Genomic DNA, 20480 nt, shown 5'->3' with positions numbered 1-20480 from the left:
ATGCTGCTTAATATTCTTGTGGAAACTGTGATTCATGTTTTTATAGGATTCTTTGAATAGAAAGTTTAAAAGAACTGCACTTATTTGAAATAGAAATCTTTTACACTTTTTATTTTTTTACTTTTGATCAATTAAAAGTATCAATTTCCTCATAGTATATTATACACAATTTTTGTTTTCAATTCCATCAGATATGAATGGAAGCTTGTTTCCGCCACAGAATAAAACATTTTAAAAGATAATTGCGACTTTTTATCTCACAATTGCGAGTATGCAATTTGCATCTCGCACTAAACTTGTTAAAATCTAACACTAACTTGAAAGAATTGCGAGTGTATCTCACAATTCTGACTCTATAACATGCAATTGCGGCTTTACATCATGCAATTCTGAGATAAAAAGTCAGAATTGCGCGATGTAAACTTTTTTTATTTTTTATTCTGTGGTGGAAACAAGCTTCCATAGATAAAATTGTATAGGGAAAAAAATTAGTCAAGTTTGTCAGTTTTTATTTTATTGGCCTGAATAAGCAGAAAAAGACATGACACTATCAGTGAAAATCACAATCCAAAAAAACCTAACACTAAACTTGAAATTAGTTTCAATCTGACAATCTCACTAAAACTCATTTAATCTATCTATAGTTTGTAAACCACATTTTATAAAAGTGAAAATTCTGTGTAGACTGAAATTGTATACTCAATCTTGCGCAACTATTTTGGCAACCTCTGTCATGTAGGTTTGATAGCACAGGATGCATTTAGATATCAGTAAGCTTGATTCAACTAGTGTTGAAGACTTATTTCATATGCTATATTGATAATATGCTGTAACACACCCTTGTGTTAATGACCCTATCCAAAAATTACCTCAAAAATCACCAAATAGTTCATGGTTTGGTAAATGCCCACTTTTGCAGTTAGCAGTCCCTGAAAAACTGTTTTCTGTTATTGCATGGTTTCTTTGACAAGACTATTCTACAGATCAAGCCTGTCTCTAAATGAGGTTTTCTTATTCACAATCTTTCTCGTTCTGACGGCACAACAAACACATCTCTTTCCCTCCCTACTTATACAACTATATCCCATAGTCCTGTTTCAATTGTCCCCTTTACATTTTACCCTGTCTTTGACATATTCTGATTTTGCCTCTTTTTGAGACAGCGTTTTAGTTCCAGATCTTCAGAAAGCTATCCCATGATCCCGTGCAGCAGGCCATCCCATCAGGTGTCACGCCAATACAGCTCACTCTGTTGTCATGACCAGACAACACTCCTGTAAAAGACAAACATTTTTTTTATTACAGATATTTTTGCATCTGATATATATATTTATCGTTCTCCTGAAGTTCACATCCATCTTTGTATCTCTTTCCAGTGACTCACCCACTCTCTCCGCCTTAAGCGTGTCCCAGATGTTGCAGTTGAAGTCGTCGTACCCAGCGAGGATGAGTCTTCCAGAGAGAGAGGGAGCGAGGGAAGTCACTCCACACATGATGCTGGAGTCCTGGAATGTGATGAGCTCCTGGTCTGAACGCAGGTCGTACAGCTTGCAGGAAGCATCGTCTGAACCTGTGATCACTGCATTGCCGTTGGGGAAAAACTGAAAAGTGACAGAGAGAAAAATGAATGTATAATATATTGCAAATCTTGCTGCCACTATGCTATGTGGTGGCTGTAAGGAGTTTTAGAGGTTGTTAGTGTTGCTATGCAGTTGCTAGGTGATTTCTAAGTTGTTCCAGGTCAGAAGATCCCACCCCGATGGCTGCATCCGAAATCGCATACTTACCTACTATATAGTAGGCTAAAAAGAAGTATGTTTGAATTCACAGTACTCATAAAAGTGTAGGCAGAAAGTACCCGGATGACACTTTACTATCCCATGAGGCCACGGGAAAGGATTTGTGAATGGCGGTGAAGCGATGTAACTGACGCTGGGAGGTCACGTGATAAGGGTAGCATTGCGAATGTAGTACATCGAGATTACATTCATACTACACACACTCCATTTTTCTGGTCAACAAAAACCAGAAAACATTTTATACATTTTGGCCATTCATTTACTCAATAGCGGCATTTTGGGGGACTGAAAACGCAAGCTTTTGAAAACGGGGTTTCAAAGTGCACGTTTTTGAAAACTATATTGTTATTGTCTCTGTGTAAACTAAAAAAAAAGCGAATTTGTGAAAACAGTGACGTCATGAGCATGCATTTTACGTGTTCAATCTCTAGGCGCATAGTTTTTCTTTACATATCGCCAACTACTGGCCTGGCAGCATAATACAGTGTTTTTAAGCGTTTTCACAGATCATTTTGACAATGTCGCCATCTGTGTGTGAAAAATGCATTATACATCATTGAACCCTGAAGCATCTAATTTATATAAAACGCAAGCTTTTGAAAACGGGATTCAAAGTGCAAGGTTTTGAAAACGATCCCTTTACTGTCTCCGTGTAAACGTCATGCGCATGCATATTACATGTTCACTAATGCAAATTATGTGTTCACGGGGCTTTTCTTGACAAAGTGACATCGCCAACTACTGGCCTGGCATGCATAATACAGCCTTTTTAGCAAATCCATGTGAGCGGGGATCGTTTTGACAACGTTGTCGTCTGTTTTTAGTACATCATTGTCGTGTAAACATACCCTAGGATCTTAAGGAGCACTTTTGTGGATTTTTGCTCATTGTGTTAATGAAGCAAAAGCATCTCTCCAACAAACTGCACAGTTTAATGAATCATTCATGTTTATAGTACCAACGGTACGAGATAATCTTCATATCAACGTTAAATACATTGGTTTAGGGCAGTCATTCTCTACCAGGGGGCCTCAAGATGACTTAAAATGGTTTAAAATAAGACAAAACAAGCATTAAATTAAGCTTAAACAACTAAACATAAAGATATTTCTTATTAAAATTCACCCCCTCAAAGACTGTCTTTGTATAACCAGCTGGACTCTCACTGTCTTTGAAAACCTGTATATATGAGGTAGTCTAATTTTAAATGTGTGATTTCTAGAACTGGACTAGAAACTAAAACTATGAAAAATGTTTTCGCTGAGTGAAATAAAGCTGAAATCAAATCAAATATATACATTTTAAATATTAGATGAAAAAAAAAACTGAAATAATTTAAAATGAATAAATATGAAACAAACATAAAACTAAAAAAAATGACAAAAGCATATAACAAAATGACAAAAAATGTAATAAATTAAAAAATATATCAAAATAAAAGTTAATTAACAATTGTAATAAATACTATAATATATATAATACTACATGGGGATCTTTATAATGTGTATACATTTTTCTAGATATCAAACTAAAAAAAAATAGTGGTGGAAACTGTTAGTAAACGACTTATCCAGTAAATTGGATATATATAATATAAAAAACATATAAGTAATTTACTTATCCAGTCGACAATGGGGAGCCTTGGAGTCAAAAAGGTCTTACCCCAATGGCGTTGATGTCACTCTCATGGCCTCCAAAGGTCTGTCTGCACTGGCCGTCACGGATGTCCCACAGTTTGGCTGTGAAGTCACAAGCTCCTGAGATGAAAGTGTTGAAGTCAGGAGCAACACCCAGAGACATACAGTCTCCCAAATGTCCAGCGAAGACCGTCTTCTCTGTTCCTGTCTCAATGTCCCACAGAAGACTGGAGAAAGGTCAGAGGTCATGTTATTTAAGAAAGTAAGATGTGCTGATCTGAATACATCATTTGTAGCAAAATGTTCTTTGCTCTTTTAGTTTATAGCTCTTAGAAGTCTAAAGTGAATGTACCAGGTACAGTCTCCAGAGCTGGTGATGATCTCACTGTCACTCAGGAAGCGGCAGCAGGACAGGTAACCTGATCAAAACAAAATCATATACATTAAAAAAACAGACTTCAAGACACAGCTAGCTGATGTAAAGCATCTCAAGGGGTAGATATTGCTCGTGTGGATTGAGAAGGATTGGAAGTCATTCTCACCTGTGTGTGCTGCGAGCTCACGCATGACCTTCACGTTACCATCTTTAGCCTTCAGGTTATAGATGGAGCACATGTTGTCAAGTCCTCCACATGCCACCATGTTTCCTGAAGGTGCGTACGAACATGTCATCACCCATGAGGACTTCAGGGGGATTGCATGCACCTAGACCACAATCAGAGACAATGGTTTGTTAATATTCTACAGATTAAGTTTTTTTTGGCAAATGGTTATATGTACATTGGGCCTCATTCATGAAACTTCAGAGTAATTTTCAATGATACTTATTCATCAATGTAATTTATTTTCACATTTGACTAATTTGTTAAGCCCTGATGCTAACATGGCGTCAGAAATTCAATAAACAAACTAACTAACTAGTTGGTTAAAGGGCTAGTTCACCCAGAAATGACATTTTTGTCATAATTTACTCTTCCTCATGTCATTCCAAGCCTGTATGCATTTCTTTCTTCTGTGAAACACACACACACACACAAATATATATATTTTGAAGAATGTTGGTAACCAAACAGTTTTGATTTCCATTGTATTTTTGTACATATAATGGAAGTCAATGGGAACCAAAACTATATGGTTACCAACAGTCTTCAAACTATCTTCTTTTATGTTCCAGAGAACAAAGAAAGTCATAAAGGTTTGGAACGACGTAAAGGTGAGTAAATAATACCAGAATTAAAACTTTTGGCTGGACTATCCTTTTAACTGATTCATTTTGTAATATATTATTATGGCAAATAGTGTTATTATTATCATCAAAATGCAGTGTCATCAATTAGCTTAAAAGAACACAAAATGGTATGTAATGTTTTTTCATACAAACTTTTTTGAAAATATGAACACATTTATATCAAAGGTTTTGTGAACAATTTACATAAAATTAATTCTACTCATGTTTCATGAATGAGGTCCAATATTTCACAATGGCAACTTTCTCTCATTTGAGACTTTATTTTTCATAATAGCTATGATTGTCATGTAATTGCGTAATTTTACTATACTTTCTCATAAGTGTGCCTTTATCAACTGTGAGATTTAAAGTCACAACTGAAAGATACAAAAGCGAGTCAATTGTGAGAAATAAAGTTGCAATAGCACTAAATAAAATCAGAATGACCTTGGTTTATCTTAAATATGTTGCATAAAGCAGCTTCCATGTTTTCAAAAAGAACTGAAAGCGTCTCAGTCCTGCTTTCGTGCTTCATGTCATTAAAATGCGTCTCCTCCCTTTTGCACACAAATGTGACCACTGGCAGACACTGATTTTCTTAATAGCCTTCACCAGAAATGATTTGCATTTAAATGTACGTGACAGCAGCTCCAAGTTAAAGCAACAGATTATGTAATTTATTACATCTGTAACAATTAGTAATGATAGGTTCAATGATTTTTTGTAGTTAAGTCCTAATATCACACTGAGGAAAAATTAACTGAAAAAACTTTCAATACCTTATTGGTGCTGTAGCTGTCCCATACAATCAGTTTACCGTCTTGAGATGCACTGACACACAGCCTGAGAGAGAGAGAGATTAAATATTTTAGGGGACCACAACAATGTTATTTTAGTAATATTTATATATTATTTATTAATATTTTGAATTAGCTTTTATTTTAGTTTTAGTCATTTTGCTATGTGCTTTTGTCATATTTTTATTTAGCATTCATTTCTTTTTTATTTCCAATGTTACCAGAGCAACATTTCTGTATTTATATATATATTTATATTTAATTTTATTTAAGCTTTAATTTAAATATCGAAAACCACAACTAGTGGAGAATGCTGAAGGATGTCGCTAATATCATCAGGGTTATAGTTTTGATTCTAAAAGGGAACACATGAATACTAAAATCTTAAGATCTTAAAGGCTGCATATTAAATACTTATGACTTAAACGCAATGCATAAATGCAAATGTATGAAAAATAAAGTTATGAAAAGACAGCATTAATTCAGTGTTTATCTCAAGTGAAATTACTATCACACAAAAATCTGTATAAGCAAAAGATCTGATCCTTCTCCAGGTACTGGTGCAGGATTCTCATTTCTGAGGCCACATCTTTTTATATGTATCCATCTGTTTATAATAATGTATCATTAGTTTCACTTATCTTTGCCTAATTAAAGCACAAGTCTATTAAAAATGACAGATCAGTATCATGTAAATATGTGTATATCGATATCCTTGTAGACTAGTACATGTGGTACAGCCTGTTTTGCTTTTATTTGCATATATTATTGTGTTTACTTTGAGTCTGTCCCCCAGTGCATGGCATAGATTTTGGCCAGATGTCCTCTCAATGTCTTCCTGGTCTTTAGCTGGACACGTCCCACAACAGCTGTCCCCGCCACATGATCCTGCAGCGTGAGGTCCTGCACTGCTTTACGGGCCGCCTATAGAGCCCAAAACATACAGATATTACAGCTGATCTATGAGAATGAGTCTGTGATGTTCTGTAAAGTTACGTAATGTTAGTGAAGTTATTTAGGGGTGGGGTGGGGTTGGGGGAAACTATTGACACTAACAGTGATGTCATCCTTCAGGCTCTCCGCCTCCTTTCGCAGTTGTTCCATTTCACCCATGGCAACGGTTGTCAGGCACGATCACCCACAGACACAGACAGGAAGTGAGGTCAGTAGATCCAAGAGAATGCTGGGGAAAACTCCTAAATGTGAATATACATTTAATTGTTACAGTAATCATGACAGTGCAATTTATTTGACTGCTTGTGGGAAGAGCTTGTTGTTGTTGCTTTCACTGTGATATATCTTCAGTTGCCCCTTCAACTGCTATTTGCAATTCAAACTCCCTTCGACCTGGTTTGCAAATCCTCACAAATAAGGATGCATGCAAAATTTCACTTGTACCACCACAAACATGCAAGGGCGTAATGAGTCAGAGTCAAGCACACTGACGTACACCTGCTCTCATGATATTACACACATAGATAGTTTAGTTCATAAATATATTATATATATCTATAGTACATTCATTTTTGGTTAAGTCCAACTGCTCCCTTGAAATAAAAGGGACTTTACTGTGTAACAATGATAAGTGTGACTCTATTAGCACTGCATTACAACTGCTTTAATTTGCCCTCAGAAACAATAAAAATTGTTTTTTTTTGCTGAAAATACTGAGATCCATGTTATATATTATTGATGAGGTTAAACTCAGCATTGTCATCTATAATAATTTTGCCCTTCATTTTGGATGGTTAACCCCAGTTCGCTTTTATAATTAGTGTGCAGTCAGTCATCTTAATGAAAATATATTTTGCGAGTCATAAAGCGTAACTCTTAAGTTTGAATATAATGTCTTACCTTACAAAAGAAGATTAACGCAAGCTATCTCTTTTGTTGGATTCTTTTTTTGAATCTTTGTGTATCTCCCGAGCTCTCATGACCAAATGACTTTTGCCTAAAATTTGTTTGAGAGGAGAAAGCGAGAGAACAGGGGTGTGGATGGGAGAGAGGTGGGCCGGTGGGAGGGAGCTGTCCTGCAAAGGACATCAATAAATAGTCCCTGTTCTAGAACTAAAGGTGAACTTCATACCTATTTGACATCAGTGTGAATTAAACAGCTAGAAAATGTTATTACCAACAAGACCGTGAGCACCAAAGGCCATAACCAGAAAGAGATAATGAGAGAGAGAGAGCGAGAGAAAGAGAGAGAGAGTTTAAATCCACACTGCTGAGATTTTAAGGGAGGCCTTTTGAATCAAATCTGCTCTCATCCGATTATTGACTGCTCTTTGCATCTGGATAAGAGCTACAGCAGAGATGGGGAGGGGGTAGATGATAGAAACAGAGAGAGAGAGAAAGAAAAAACTAGGAATGGGTGTGAAAGTGTGGCCTAGCCGTCATTTGAATTATTACTTTGTTGAAAGAACAGTCTTCCATAATCAGTAGTTTACAAACTTTTCATGGTTAAAAAAGTCCTATACCTATTTATACAGAACCTAAAAAGTATTAATAATGTCTAGCTGATCATTTACATTCATTATACTATGATTAACTATTAGGGCACTGGAAATGATTTAATTTGTTTAAAACAATCTTTGTAATGTTGAGAAATTATTATTCATTTTGTACCAATATCCTTTTTATTCAATAGCTTGCCTCTTCTGATATCGTAGAAAATATTTATACGGACTAAAAATGACCGACCAACAAAAAATAGTCAGTGTTTTTATGGATTTAAAGCATAAAACTGATTGACACTTACGTTACGGTTTGGTTCTGACCTGAAGAGGACATTTCTGAGTGGAATTCATTATCATAATCTTAACTTTGCCATAATCATAATGTAAAACTAAAGCAATAGCAAACAAACCCAAAATATACCATTGAATAAGTGAAAAAAAAAAAAAAAAAACTCCATCACTTACCAGTTCCTCTTGGATGTTTCTCCACTCTATTTGTATTTCTTATACCTTTCCAATTCTCTATCCACTTGCCTTTTCTCGGGACAGTGTTCATTCAGGTTTTCTGCTTTACGCACCTTCTGATCCCTCTCTCTCTCTGTAAACTCTGTGATGCTTTTGTGATGCCTAGATGAGGATTGGAGGGGATGAAGTGAGATCAGGGCTGAAAGGATAAAGCCTTGGATGGAGAGAGCGAGAGGGAGGGAAATCTGTTAGGAGAGGAGAGAACAGAGAGCAAAAGACAAGAGAACTAAATAGTGGAGAGAATCAGGTCATGAGGTCACATGACAAAAAAAAAAAAAAAAAAAAAGCAGGTGTGTGGAGGGCCAGGTGAGGGAACAGAGAGGACAATTTTACTTGTTTTCTTTTTCTATCTTTTTTTTTTTTTTTTTCAGAGAATGCATATCCATCCATTTTCCCTGTTTAGAAAATAGCAATGCCAATGCCGGCTAAGTTTGCTTTGAGATGAATAGTGCTCATATAAGGTTGAAAAACCCTACAAGTATGGAACAGATTTTTCCAGACCTGATCCCAAAAGCCTTGGTGATGCATCCCTAAACTCTGAACATAGATGTCCCAGAATACCAAAACTTTTTTAGATGAGGGTCATGGCTAAAGAAGCCTATTAGTCACGAATGAGCAGGCAGAACATCCACAACATTCTCACATGTCATTGTGATGCAAGGAAGCTGAAAACAGTAAATAATGGATTGGAGAGACATTTCTATGTATGGAATGATGAACGGTTTCAGATCACTGGGAGTTGGTGTTGCGTTAACTGTTTCAAAATGAGTGATATTTATACTTTGAGATGAGCGGAAGGCCTACAGTATAATTAGGCACAAGGTACAATACGTTTTGTAAATGCTATTGTAACAAAACATAAAACACATTGTTTTGGGAACAGAAATGAGTGAGGATGAATTCTGTGGAGCAAAAGAGCTTAAAAGCCTGTGAACATTTAAGGCTTTGCTTAAATCAATTTTAGCGTCCTGATTTAGAACAGACAAACTATCATTATCATAAATATAACTCGTCCTCCCCCACCTCACTGAGCCAGACAAAACATCACAGCATGGTGGATAAAATCATCACCCGATTTACCAAGGAGGGGGGACAGAGCGACCCATGGGTGGAAAGGATTATATTCTATTAGGACAAAAGGGAATGGTTTACTTTCGCATGGATGAACATTGAGGAAAAGTTATGTGCAGCATTAGGTTCAGTGTCATGTAAAAAGCCCTTTGTTGTAATGTATATTTATGTCATGTGTATTCATATAGGATAGTCTGTTTGTGTGTGTGTGTGTGTGTGTGTGTGTGTGTGTGTGTGTTGGTGGGTCAGGTATTGCCTACATCATGGGGAGCAAATGTTTCCACATGGATATTAGATCTTGAAAACTGCTAGTTTGTGGAATCAGCCAAAATGTACACAAAGAAAACAGCTTATTAAACATGCAAAATAGTGTTTTAATGAAAAAAAACAAAAAAGTTTAGGGAGGTAAAGGGGAAAACAAACATCACTAGCGCAATATAAAACAATAGAAGTTAATGGAAAGGCCCCACCATGAAAAATCTATTTTTTATTTATTACTTAATTTTATACAGGTTAGTTCCTGCCCTTGAATTTGATTGGTCCAGCAGCTTTCCAATCTCGGCAGAAGTAGGACTACTAATGAATTCGGACTCAAGTGCTTTTCACATTTTTGTTTTGCGTAATTCACAGTATGTCAGGCTGTGAATTTTAGTAGTGGGAATTTTTCAGAACGGTTACTTACTAATGTTGTCACAATACTGGAATTTCTATCTTCGAAACGATACCTTGAACAATATCGATATTCTATACCATTTTCGATACCACCAGGGAAAACCACCATACAGATAAATGACCTCATAATTATTTTTAGAATTTGGGTCATTTTGTTGTAATAGCTTACACACAGCACGGGGAGGCTTTATTTAAATCGTTGAATTCGATTTACACAAAAAAAGACAAGTAAACAGTCACAGTAATATCAACCGAAGCGAATGAGATGAGTGAGAGGAGACGGGTGTGTGTCAGAGAGCGAGAGCGCACGGCTGGTAACGGTGTATCGATACTGCAGAAAAGGAGCATTGGAACCTGTTCAGATAATTCAGTATTGTTGAATTTCGAAATATCAATATTTTTGACAACATTATTACTTACATAGTTACAACAGTACGAATGTATCATTGAATCATTCATTTAACCAAATTATTGAACAACACTGATTTGTTTAGGAATGAAACATGACTACATTATGTTGCTCAGAGATGCGGTTGATTCTGCTTTAGCTTTGTTGGGAAATATTTTCATTGGCAGCAAGTATCTGACAATGCTTTGTCTAATATGCAAGTTACTCTTGTTTTATTTATGCATTCATGAAACCAAAATTAGCCCTATTTATTAGCGCACATTACTAGTCCAACTTACTTCAGAGAAAAAATTCATTTGTCTTTATAATCTTAAATCAGAATCAGAAAATTTGCTGCCCCGCCCGGGTCTGCTGTGAGCTAGAGATGGCAAAGTGGTGCGCTAAAATCGGTATTCCGTTTAATTTGGAATTACGTCACAATACTAAAGTCGTTAACAACTTCCGATTCACATGGACTTTAACTGTTATAAAAACAACATTATCACACTCACAATGGTAAATCACAGCTCTTGCGATATTGTTTAAACAATGATTGTTGGAATGTAAATAGACATTGAAGTGGAATCTGACTATGTTTTCTTAACACAGAAAAACACCACTATTTCATGTAGCCATTGTTGAGTGATTCTTGAAGCATCCGAGAGGACCCAGTCACTTGCCTGCAGCTGTGTGATTACATTGAGAAATCCAGGTTAAACAAAATCTCTCACTCTGGAAATACCTGGTTAAATGTATGAGAATGGAACATCAACGTTCCATTATCACTATTAATATCCATGCTCTTCAGCACTGGACAAAATCCTGCATGACACCAACATGTTCTGTAATGTTATATGTTACCATGAGGGAGAAAGGGATTATTTATGAACGCATCTCAGTGATAGTCAAACGTCATATGGAAACAGGTCAGAAGGGTCTTAGTCATTTACCTAAGAGGTAACTTCATACATCTGCATTGCTCTTAAACTCTTAACTGTTTTCCAGGCCTAAGGATCAGACACATAGGATCATATTAACACCTTTTGCGCCATTAGCCATTCTGCCCTCTATTTTACAGCACAATGTAGATGTACAGAGGATCAATGGCCGTTGTAAGTCTAGCAAGAGTCTGCTTGTTGGCGCATTAGAGGAGGTTCAGTGATATTAGGGTTTGGCTTTAATGGAAGGGCATCATGTTGAAATGGGGAGTCGGTTATGAATGATTACATGATTTCTTGCCTGGATTATTATTCCATACTCTAAATGGGAGATTTGTAAGCTTCATAAACAAATGCACTCATTTATGAGGGATTATCTATAATCTTGCTCTCCGTCTCTCTCCCACTCCCTCCCTCCCTCCCTCTTTTTCTCTCTCACTCGTTCCATCAGTGCTAATGTGCCACACCTCCCCTCCTCCCCCACTCCACACACTTGTTTTAATGTACCGTCGTCTAGATCTATTAAACACTTGAACCTTCTGTTTTTTTTCTCTCTTGGTTTTGATTCTGTGAAACAATAACAGATTAATGATAAATGTGCAGACAATCATTTTTTGTTTGCTGCGTTGATCGATATGACAGTGGTTTTGGATTTATATTGACACCTAGTGGTGTGGATGCAGTTTCACGCAAAAACCGCTATTAGCCGACCCACGCCATGTAAAATAAATGAGTTTATGTGGTTATGAATGTCTTGTGTGTACATAATATATTATTTTAAAAATACTATTCATTTTTGATAAGTAAAATAAATTAGAGGAAAAAATGTGTATGTCTTTAATAATTAATAAATAATAATTATAAAGAAGAATAAATTACTCCCTGAGTTACATAATTGCAGCATTTGCTGCTTCTTTATTCTTTGATACTTAAAAAACTAACCACAATCAAAACACAAGACATACTGAAACAAGGGCGCACACACACACACACACACACACACACACACAGATGTAGAACAGGTCGACAGGGTGAATAAGCAGCATGGTATTTCATGTCCATGGATGTCTATTTTCTGATTGGCTCATTCATCTGTCATTCTTACAGTTCATCCCGTCTTCCTGTCACTCTATCTCTCTCTTTGCTCCTCTGTTTTCCTTGGCTTCTCCCACTGCGGGCAGTTTTCAAGGCGCTCTCAGTATCAATCTTCTCCTCTTTTACTACACTCTGTCCATCAGCTGCCCATAAGGCTTCAGCTTCCTCACGTTCCTGAAATGAAGTCAAATATATATATAAGTGCACATAACACCTTTCCTCTTTTATCATCTCTTGAAGTTCCCATAACAGCCCCATACCATATCTCTGTGGAGCTTTTCAGTAGTGAACCAGAGTGCCAGTGCACATCGTCGACCCTCCGTCACTGCAGTAACACCGTGTGGATTGACAGGTCCTGATGTAAATCCAACAAGTCGCCCACAGCTTGGCTTAACCTTGGCCTGAAAGAGAAACAACAGATATAGAGAAAGTCACAGGCAAAAAATTGGGTCTCATTCATGTGTGAACACACAAATTTGGGCATGAAATCTGCGTAGAAATGTTTTTTTTTTTTTTGTGAGAAGTAATCCTGTGTATAACATAGACTGTAAAAGGTGTATACAAGTAATATACAAATAATCCACACAATTATTAGTGAACGAGACTAATTTTCCCTACAATGGTAGTCAATGGGGCCCGAGATCTGTTTGGTTACCAATATTCCTCTAAAAAAATCTTCCTTTGTGTTCAGCAGAACAAAGATATTCATACAGGTTTGGAACAACTTGAGGGTGAGTAAAAAAAACAGAATTTTCATTTTTGGGTGAACTATCCCTTTAAGTATTTATATATTGTTGGATCTGAATAAAAGAAAAATAAATGAGTGAATATTGGGAAATGAATCTTACAGTGACTGTTTTGGTGTCTCGGTCAGTGAAGAAGAAATCACCTCCTTCAAAATCATCATTCAGGTAAACAACTGCACTGTAAAGGCAACAATACAAACAAATTACAGTATGTGCATAATATAAAAGAAAAGTAAAGAAACAACGACGACTATTTCATTATTTTCCAAATGTTTTCCTTTCTATTCAAATAAGGCTCATTATATAATATGTTGGATTCACAAAAGTCAGTGCTATACCTATTATAAGCAATGCTGCAGAATTAATCCCAACAGAAAGCTGGCAGTAAGGAACATTTATTTAAATGTATCTATATACTTTATATTGAACATTTCCAGCAGTACTTGAAGCCAATTGAAGTAGATGTGTGAAATTTTTACTAATTTTGTGTGTAAGCTTGAATTTCTATTCTGAATTGTTAACCACACACTGTCTTTCATCATCTGAATCTTAATCTTCTGAATTCATTTTCTAGTAAATTAATTTATGCTAATGAAGGAAGCTATCAGCAAGCCTATTCGTTCTTAGTGAATTTCCTGTGTTTTGCCTACATCTACACATCTGTGCACCTGAGATCTCGATGCGTGAAAGCAGGAGCTTCTCTCCAGCACTGCCTGGTTTCTGGCTCCAGGATGCAGTTATCCACATGAACTGGGTGAGAAAGATCTGATCTCCCCTCTTGCTGTCCTTTGTACACAAAGTCATATATGCACTGAGCAAGACGTTAAAATAATAGACGTGTGTACGCACAGATTTGTTTATGTGTGAATAATTGTTCCTGTTAAAGCACTATACAGCGTTGTACCTGGGATGGCGGAGCGGCACACCAAGTGTGTGTAAGCAAAGTAGAGAGGAGAGTGACTTCTGAAGTATGAGTCCATCAGAACTTTTACGGTCTCCCCGATCTCATGCAGCAGCCTGGCATCCGATTGGTTGACCTGCCCATCCTGGGCCAACTGGAAAACGGATATTTTCTAGTATATTATCTAGGATATTTGATGTGAGAATGTCTATAATTTTATGAATCATTCTAGTATGTGTCATGAGTGAGTAATATTTCACCTTTAGTGCTCTGAGAACAGTCAAACCCTCGAACTTCTCATGCGGCGTGTGAGGAGAGCGTCGCCCCCGGTAGCCATCACCCACTGATGCGGCAACCTATTATCCACACATGCAGAATGTGAGGGGAGACTCTTTCAGCTGCTCTCTGCAACAGTAGTTCACATGGCAGATTTTTAAATGATTATTTAAAAGCTCACGGCAGCCAGCTGCAGCACACGATCACATTCAGATTGGGATAAAACTCCATCCAGCACCACACGGTTGGTCCCGTTCAGACCCTGATCATCCATCGTGATTGTTACGCCAACCACAGGAACAGGACCACCTGAGTCAAATTTTATATATGTTATTAATTCAGTTCAATAATTATATTACATTACATATTATAAATATTATAAAATGATGGAAGGAACAGGGTTGGACAGAAACAGTGCTTGTACCTGCATAAAATCCGCTTTCATCCACTTCTTCTACTTTCTGGCCCTGCTTTAGTTTCTCATGAAGCTGCTCTTTCTCTGCTCTGAGAAGAAAAAAAGTTTGAAGCTGCCAGGAAATTCATCTCACCATTTCCTTTTTGTTATTTTTCTATTTCCCTGTCTCACCTCCAGGTTTCTCGCAGAGCTTCGGGCACAACGTCCTCAGGTGTCCACAGATCCTGATGAGGACAGAGAGTGAGTGAGACTGAGGCCTTTTTTGGCTAGTTTCAGAAAGGGGAACATAAGGTGAGAGGTGAAAGACTCCAGCAACAAAAATGAGACATATACCGGGTCACTGAATTTAAAGTCCAAGTTTGCCATCCCAAAGTACAGCAGTCTCTTCTCTTGCAAAGCTCTGCTGACATACTTGGCAATTTCCTTTGAGAAAAAAAAAGATAAAATAGCCATTTTAAAGTCTGTATTGATTTTGCTCATTGACTCATCCATTCATCAAACAGACACACCCATCTATAAATGCAAACATTATTCTTTCTGCCCCATCTCCCATGTGTCATAGTTACTCCAGCACTCCATTCATCATACCTGCATAGGGCCTGTTTCCTGAGCCTCCGTGTCGCCCTCTAGAGTCTGAGAGTAGAGCTCCAGGTTACTAAGGGAGTCTGAATCTGTGGGGTAAAAGAGCAGCAAGGAGCGCAGGGTCTCCACCGCCCCCTTCAGGTCACCAGCTGCGGGACACCAAAGAGTGGTATTAAAGACAGTTTTTAGTTAATGAAATTTACAGAATAGTATTACAATTTTTTTTTCTTCTAACTGATCGGAGCTTGAGAACAATAAACACCACTAATTCCCCAGTGTTGTTTGTGTTAACTAAAACTATTAAAAATAGTTTTGGTTAATTGAAATAAATCTGAAATAAAATATAAATATTAGATGAAAACCTTTAGAAATGTTGACTTATAACTAACCAAAATAAAATAAGTTTGAAGTACTAAAATGACTAAAACTGAAATAAAAGTACCAGTAAATTAGAGCTAAATATTAATATAAAATAATAATAAAAAAAAAAAAGACAAAAGTACATAACAAAATGATTAAAAACTAATAATTAAAACATAAAAATAAAGGCTGATTCAAAATATTATTAAATACTATATATGAATAATACTAAAATAACACTGCTATTTACACCCACATTGCAACATTAAAAAAATGTAGGCTATGCCTATGCATGACATTGACAGAAATTAGAAATAAGCCAAGGAAAGATAAAAAATAACAATAAATACAATTAAAATATAAAAAAATATATATTTGTAGTATTACAAAATTGAGTCATGTCACAAGAGGGAACCACTGTGTTAATGTATTACAATGGTGTCCATACATTACTATTTACTTTATTCAACTAAGTGCAATAGAGTGCACTTTTTCAGCGGCGCTGGTTCCGGAAGTATTTTTTTCCATTCGTTTCTCCCATAGGGATTTAGTTAAAGTCTTAGTTAAAGTGTTTTAAGCTATGAACCAAGCCAAGCAGCTACAAGGTGAATCACAACATTACAAAAGTTTGATTTGAAGCAAAAACGTAGTGAGGGAAAGAACTACAATCCCATGAAGCATTGTAAAAAGCATAATCAAATTAAAAATGATGGAGAAATATAAAACTGATTTCATATATCAAATATTTTAAGTATTTTGAGACCATAGGGAGACATTTGTGGCATGGGAGTGGGTGGAGCTAGCAAGATTTTTTTGCTCAGATTGGTGGAATTTTCTGTACAGCATTATGGGTAATGTAGTTTTTCACTATGAATTCCGCTGTCACACACGATTATTTTAAAACTAAGTTGAAATGACGTGGGCTATCAGCTTCAACAGAAGTAAATACTATTGATTAACAACCTCATAGCTCACAGTGAGGCTGTCTTTAATAGTTTATAAGTTATCATTAAAAATCATGATTTACTTCTGGAACCAGACTGTTGCACTATTACTTTTTTGAAAAAGAAATAAACCAAAACACTGTTTATCTCCAAAATTTAATTAATAATTTAAATAACAAAAACACTGGCATTTGTGAGTAAACATGGGCAGGAAATATCAGTGCTTGTGTATTAATAACATCTGACCTATAAATGACATCTGACCTTTAAACTGTGCAATATGTAGATGCTCGAGCTGTAAGGGCAGAAAGTCCTCCACAGCAGAAACCCTTCCAGGTCGCGTCGACACTAAGGTCACACACGTCTGTTTGCATGACAGCAAGGAGAGAGAGAGGTCTGAAGAGACAGAGAAAGACTGAGTTTACTCAACTGTTATATAATAAACAAAATATGCCATGATTTTTTTAAATATTCTTTGCAAGTGAGAGAGGAGTTGCCAGTTTTACTTTCCCTTGAAATTATCAGATGTTAAACTACTAATAGTGGCTGCAATAACTTGATAGACTTTGTGAATAAACATCCTTTTTGACCTGCAGCTCTCTCGTAAACTCCCTGTGCAGTGTCTGGCTCCTCCGGAAAGACTCGTGGCGCCATCACACACTGAGCTCTGCACTCTTCCGTCTGCTTGAGCGTCTCATTCACACACTCCTTCCACTTCTTCACCGCCTTCACCCAATCAGATGAGCTCTCAGCCAGAACGGCTGCATCATACATCTCCTAAAAAATGATAAACAATGTGAAAAAAGATGGTAGAGAAAGGGGTATACAGGACAGCGAATGTGGTTAATTTCATAACTTTTATCATTTTGTTTTAGGATTAGGAGAGAGAAAATGAGATGAGTGAGGACAGTGAGGTGCAGAAGTATGTAATTTAAAAGAAGTTATCCACATATCCAGCAATTAAGACAAAAGACTGTGGGAAGAAACTGCCAAAATAACAGCCTGCACAACACACTAGAAAAACAAAATAACTATTATGACTCACAACACTACTAACAGTCATGCGAGCTGCTCAGATGCAATGCAATTTAAAAAAATAGACTAATTTGGTGGTGGTGACATTGGTGGTGTTATATTAGTTTGTTTATCATCATCAAGATTTAGTTAGGTCCTCATACACAGTTTTCCAAAATCAACATACATAATGTATATTAACCGGAAAAGGTGTAGACTGAAGCCTTAGCTTATTTTACCTACCCCTTATTTTATTATAATTCTATTAAGCTTCACGTCCACTGCTAAATTGAATCTATACATAGTTTTAGTTAACAATAAAAACCCTGACTGCTTTTCTCTTCTGCTGAACTCACCCAGTGTTGCTCATGCTCTCTCTCTCTGTCCTGGAAGGATTCCTCTTTCACTCCTATCATCCTCCTGTACTTCTCAATGTTGTTCCTCATCTCCAGGTGACTCGGATTGGCCACAAAGAACGTGTGAGCGGCTGAAGCTGCTTTGTCCATTTTATCCAACTGTACAGAGGGGGAAGAAAGCTTAAACTTACAAAACACAAAGCCAGTGCAGGGTTACTCAGACCTTTCCAGGTGTTGTGATTAACATATCTTATTATTATTGGCCTGATTTCATATATAATCATTATGATTACTGATTTTACCTTATAGTAGGTGACTTGCAGGTAGTTGTAAGGGTTTCGTGTTCCAAATTCATACTCGATGTCTGAAGATACTGGGAGCAGAGCAGCAGGAGAAGCACTTCTACTCATGCAGAACCTCACACACTCGGCCCGCACCTGGATCCAGTCTAGCACCCCCAGGTCCCAGAGACTACTATCCGCTGTGTCTACACACATTAACATGCAGTCAACAGGACAAGTCATGGAAAACTCCAGTCTCCAGTTTGCAGGGCATGTTTTGTACTGCTGCATTAGTTGGACTGAGTTTCAAGCACTGTAATTGAATGAGTTTACTCCAGGTCATATGATAGAGATACGCCGAACTCATTTGTCAATCTGTACAAAAAGTTTACCTAGTTTGGAGACTTTGTCATCTTCTCCTGTTAAACACTCGTCGTGACATTTTCGTCTGGTCCGCAGAAGCATGTCTCGCGTGGAAATGGATTTCTCCAGAAACTCCGCCGCGCGCTCCCAGTCCTCCCTAAAATACGCCCGAACCCCGCGGTAATAGAGCTCATCGTAAGGGGTTAAAAGTCCGGATGATCTCTCTGAAGATTGTCCACTGCCTGCAGTTATAGATACATAGTTGAGAATAAAGAGGAACGCCACGTATACAGGGCTTGTGTTTGAGTGTAGCGCCATAATGCTGGGACTGCAGCTGGGATGAAGGGAGGGAGGAGGTCCCACAGAGGAATGAGGGGAATACGTGACTGCCGGCAAGAAATATAGGTAGCCTACAGCACGAGAGAGGAAACTGTGTGTGTCTGTGTGAGGACACATTTGCTTATAACATTTAGTAAATATTGATGTATTATTATTTTGTGTTTTATTATATTCATTTACTTAATATTGTAAATTATTACTAAAAATACTTAACTGGTAAGGTTGGGGTTTATCTATAATTAACTAAAAACAAAGTCAATTAATAACAGATTTGTAAAAACTCTGTTTTTTTTGTTTTGTTTTCTATGTATACGTTTTAATACGTGTACGTTATGCTTTGAGACAAACCATGATCAAATTAATCAGTCAACACCATTGAGTATTTTCCATTAAATCTTCAGTGTAATAAATTAAAAAAAAAACACCCTTAAAGGAGAACTCCGGTCAATTTTAACACTGAGCTCATTTTTTGTAAATTTGGAGTGCTGTCAGTACAGAGAACAACGACAAAAATCGCTGGAGCGTTTAAAGTGACAGACAAAACTGCGTTATCTTTCTTGGTATTCGTGAACCAGGTATGAACTTATGGCCTTTAGGGTTTGTATCAGCCTGGTGTAATCATAATTAGATGTCTTCTACACTGAACCCACGTCCTCCAATCCATATCTTTGATTATTTTTATTTATTACATGGCTTGGCTGAATTCCAATGTAGAATGCGGTCTGTTATTTCTTTATAACAGACCGCTGCGGAGTATAACAGACCGTTGCCATGAAAAACAGCGCGTTGCTATGGACGCGGAACGGACTATTTTCTTTGGCGGAAGCAATACAATCGTTTTTAAATCAATAAACTCCTTTTTAAATCAATAATTCGTGTCAAATTATTTATTTATTTTGTAGGTAGCCATGTAATAAGCGGGATAATGTATAGAGAGGCGGTCGTTATAGCGAATAACAAGCCCTTCAGGCTGTCAAGACCCCGACGCGAAGCCTGTCGGGCTTGTTATTCGCTATAACAACCGCCTCTCTATACATTATCCCTTACTTAATAAAACTCCCAGCCGCATGAGGCCAGTATTGTTATTTACATGAGGTAAAATTTTCCGCTTTCTCATTTTGTCAACTGTCATGGCTTCCATATTACCGTAATGCACAAAATACATGAGAATTCATAATATAATTTAAAAAAGAAAGTATTAGTCATGCCAAGATTACTATGTTGCATTAAACGACCATTTAAACCCTCTTCAATGAAAGACGTTAAACAAACGTGTACATTTGCTATTTTTATTTAA

At 36.9% G+C, this 20480-nt stretch overlaps 2 protein-coding genes across 4 annotated transcripts; both read right to left on the bottom strand.

Moving 5' to 3' along the window:
- Positions 1-493: 493 nt before the first annotated feature.
- On the bottom strand, positions 494-8627 carry gnb3a (guanine nucleotide binding protein (G protein), beta polypeptide 3a). 2 transcript variants are annotated; one of them, XM_079894904.1, is made up of 9 exons: positions 8383-8627; positions 6518-6644; positions 6240-6385; positions 5444-5507; positions 3979-4141; positions 3789-3855; positions 3462-3663; positions 1385-1601; positions 494-1274 (listed from the first exon to the last, which is right to left on the bottom strand). In XM_079894904.1, exons 2-9 carry the CDS (start codon positions 6572-6574, stop codon positions 1168-1170), a joined length of 1023 nt encoding a protein of 340 aa, XP_079751030.1. In that variant the 5' UTR covers positions 6575-6644; positions 8383-8627; the 3' UTR covers positions 494-1167. The 2 variants fall into 2 exon arrangements, with proteins under 2 accessions (XP_079751030.1, XP_079751029.1); XM_079894903.1 differs by having other exon boundaries at positions 501-1274; positions 6518-6657.
- p3h3 (prolyl 3-hydroxylase 3) lies at positions 8558-19839 on the bottom strand. Of its 2 annotated transcripts, XM_079894902.1 has the most exons (17): positions 18874-19244; positions 18503-18687; positions 18201-18359; positions 17421-17607; positions 17095-17226; positions 15533-15675; positions 15278-15367; positions 15116-15168; positions 14954-15033; positions 14711-14838; positions 14514-14609; positions 14257-14407; positions 14021-14138; positions 13455-13530; positions 12867-13007; positions 12617-12780; positions 8558-8627 (listed from the first exon to the last, which is right to left on the bottom strand). In XM_079894902.1, exons 1-17 carry the CDS (start codon positions 19160-19162, stop codon positions 8576-8578), a joined length of 2244 nt encoding a protein of 747 aa, XP_079751028.1. In that variant the 5' UTR covers positions 19163-19244; the 3' UTR covers positions 8558-8575. The 2 variants fall into 2 exon arrangements, with proteins under 2 accessions (XP_079751028.1, XP_079751027.1); XM_079894901.1 differs by lacking the exon at positions 8558-8627 and having other exon boundaries at positions 12396-12780; positions 18874-19839.
- Positions 19840-20480: the final 641 nt, after the last annotated feature.

This window comes from Squalius cephalus (genome assembly GCF_949319135.1).
Source record: "Squalius cephalus genome assembly, chromosome: 15".
Classification (NCBI taxonomy): domain Eukaryota; kingdom Metazoa; phylum Chordata; class Actinopteri; order Cypriniformes; family Leuciscidae; genus Squalius; species Squalius cephalus.
Note: the sequence above shows the minus strand (reverse complement) of the source record. Positions and strands in the feature narration are given on the sequence as shown.

Coding starts and splice junctions, on each gene's coding strand:
- gnb3a (XM_079894904.1), bottom strand. CDS start 6,574: ATGGGTGAAATGGAACAACTGCGAAAGGAGGCGGAGAGCCTGAAGGAT. Junction 6,386..6,517: donor GCCTGAAGGATGACATCACT/GTTAGTGTCAAT, acceptor TGGGCTCTATAG/GCGGCCCGTAAAGCAGTGCA. Junction 1,602..3,461: donor GTGACATCAACGCCATTGGG/GTAAGACCTTTT, acceptor GTCACTTTTCAG/TTTTTCCCCAACGGCAATGC.
- p3h3 (XM_079894901.1), bottom strand. CDS start 19,300: ATGTGTCCTCACACAGACACACACAGTTTCCTCTCTCGTGCTGTAGGC. Junction 18,360..18,502: donor TGCAAGTCACCTACTATAAG/GTAAAATCAGTA, acceptor CCCTCTGTACAG/TTGGATAAAATGGACAAAGC. Junction 14,408..14,513: donor CTGTTCTCAGAGCACTAAAG/GTGAAATATTAC, acceptor TCCGTTTTCCAG/TTGGCCCAGGATGGGCAGGT.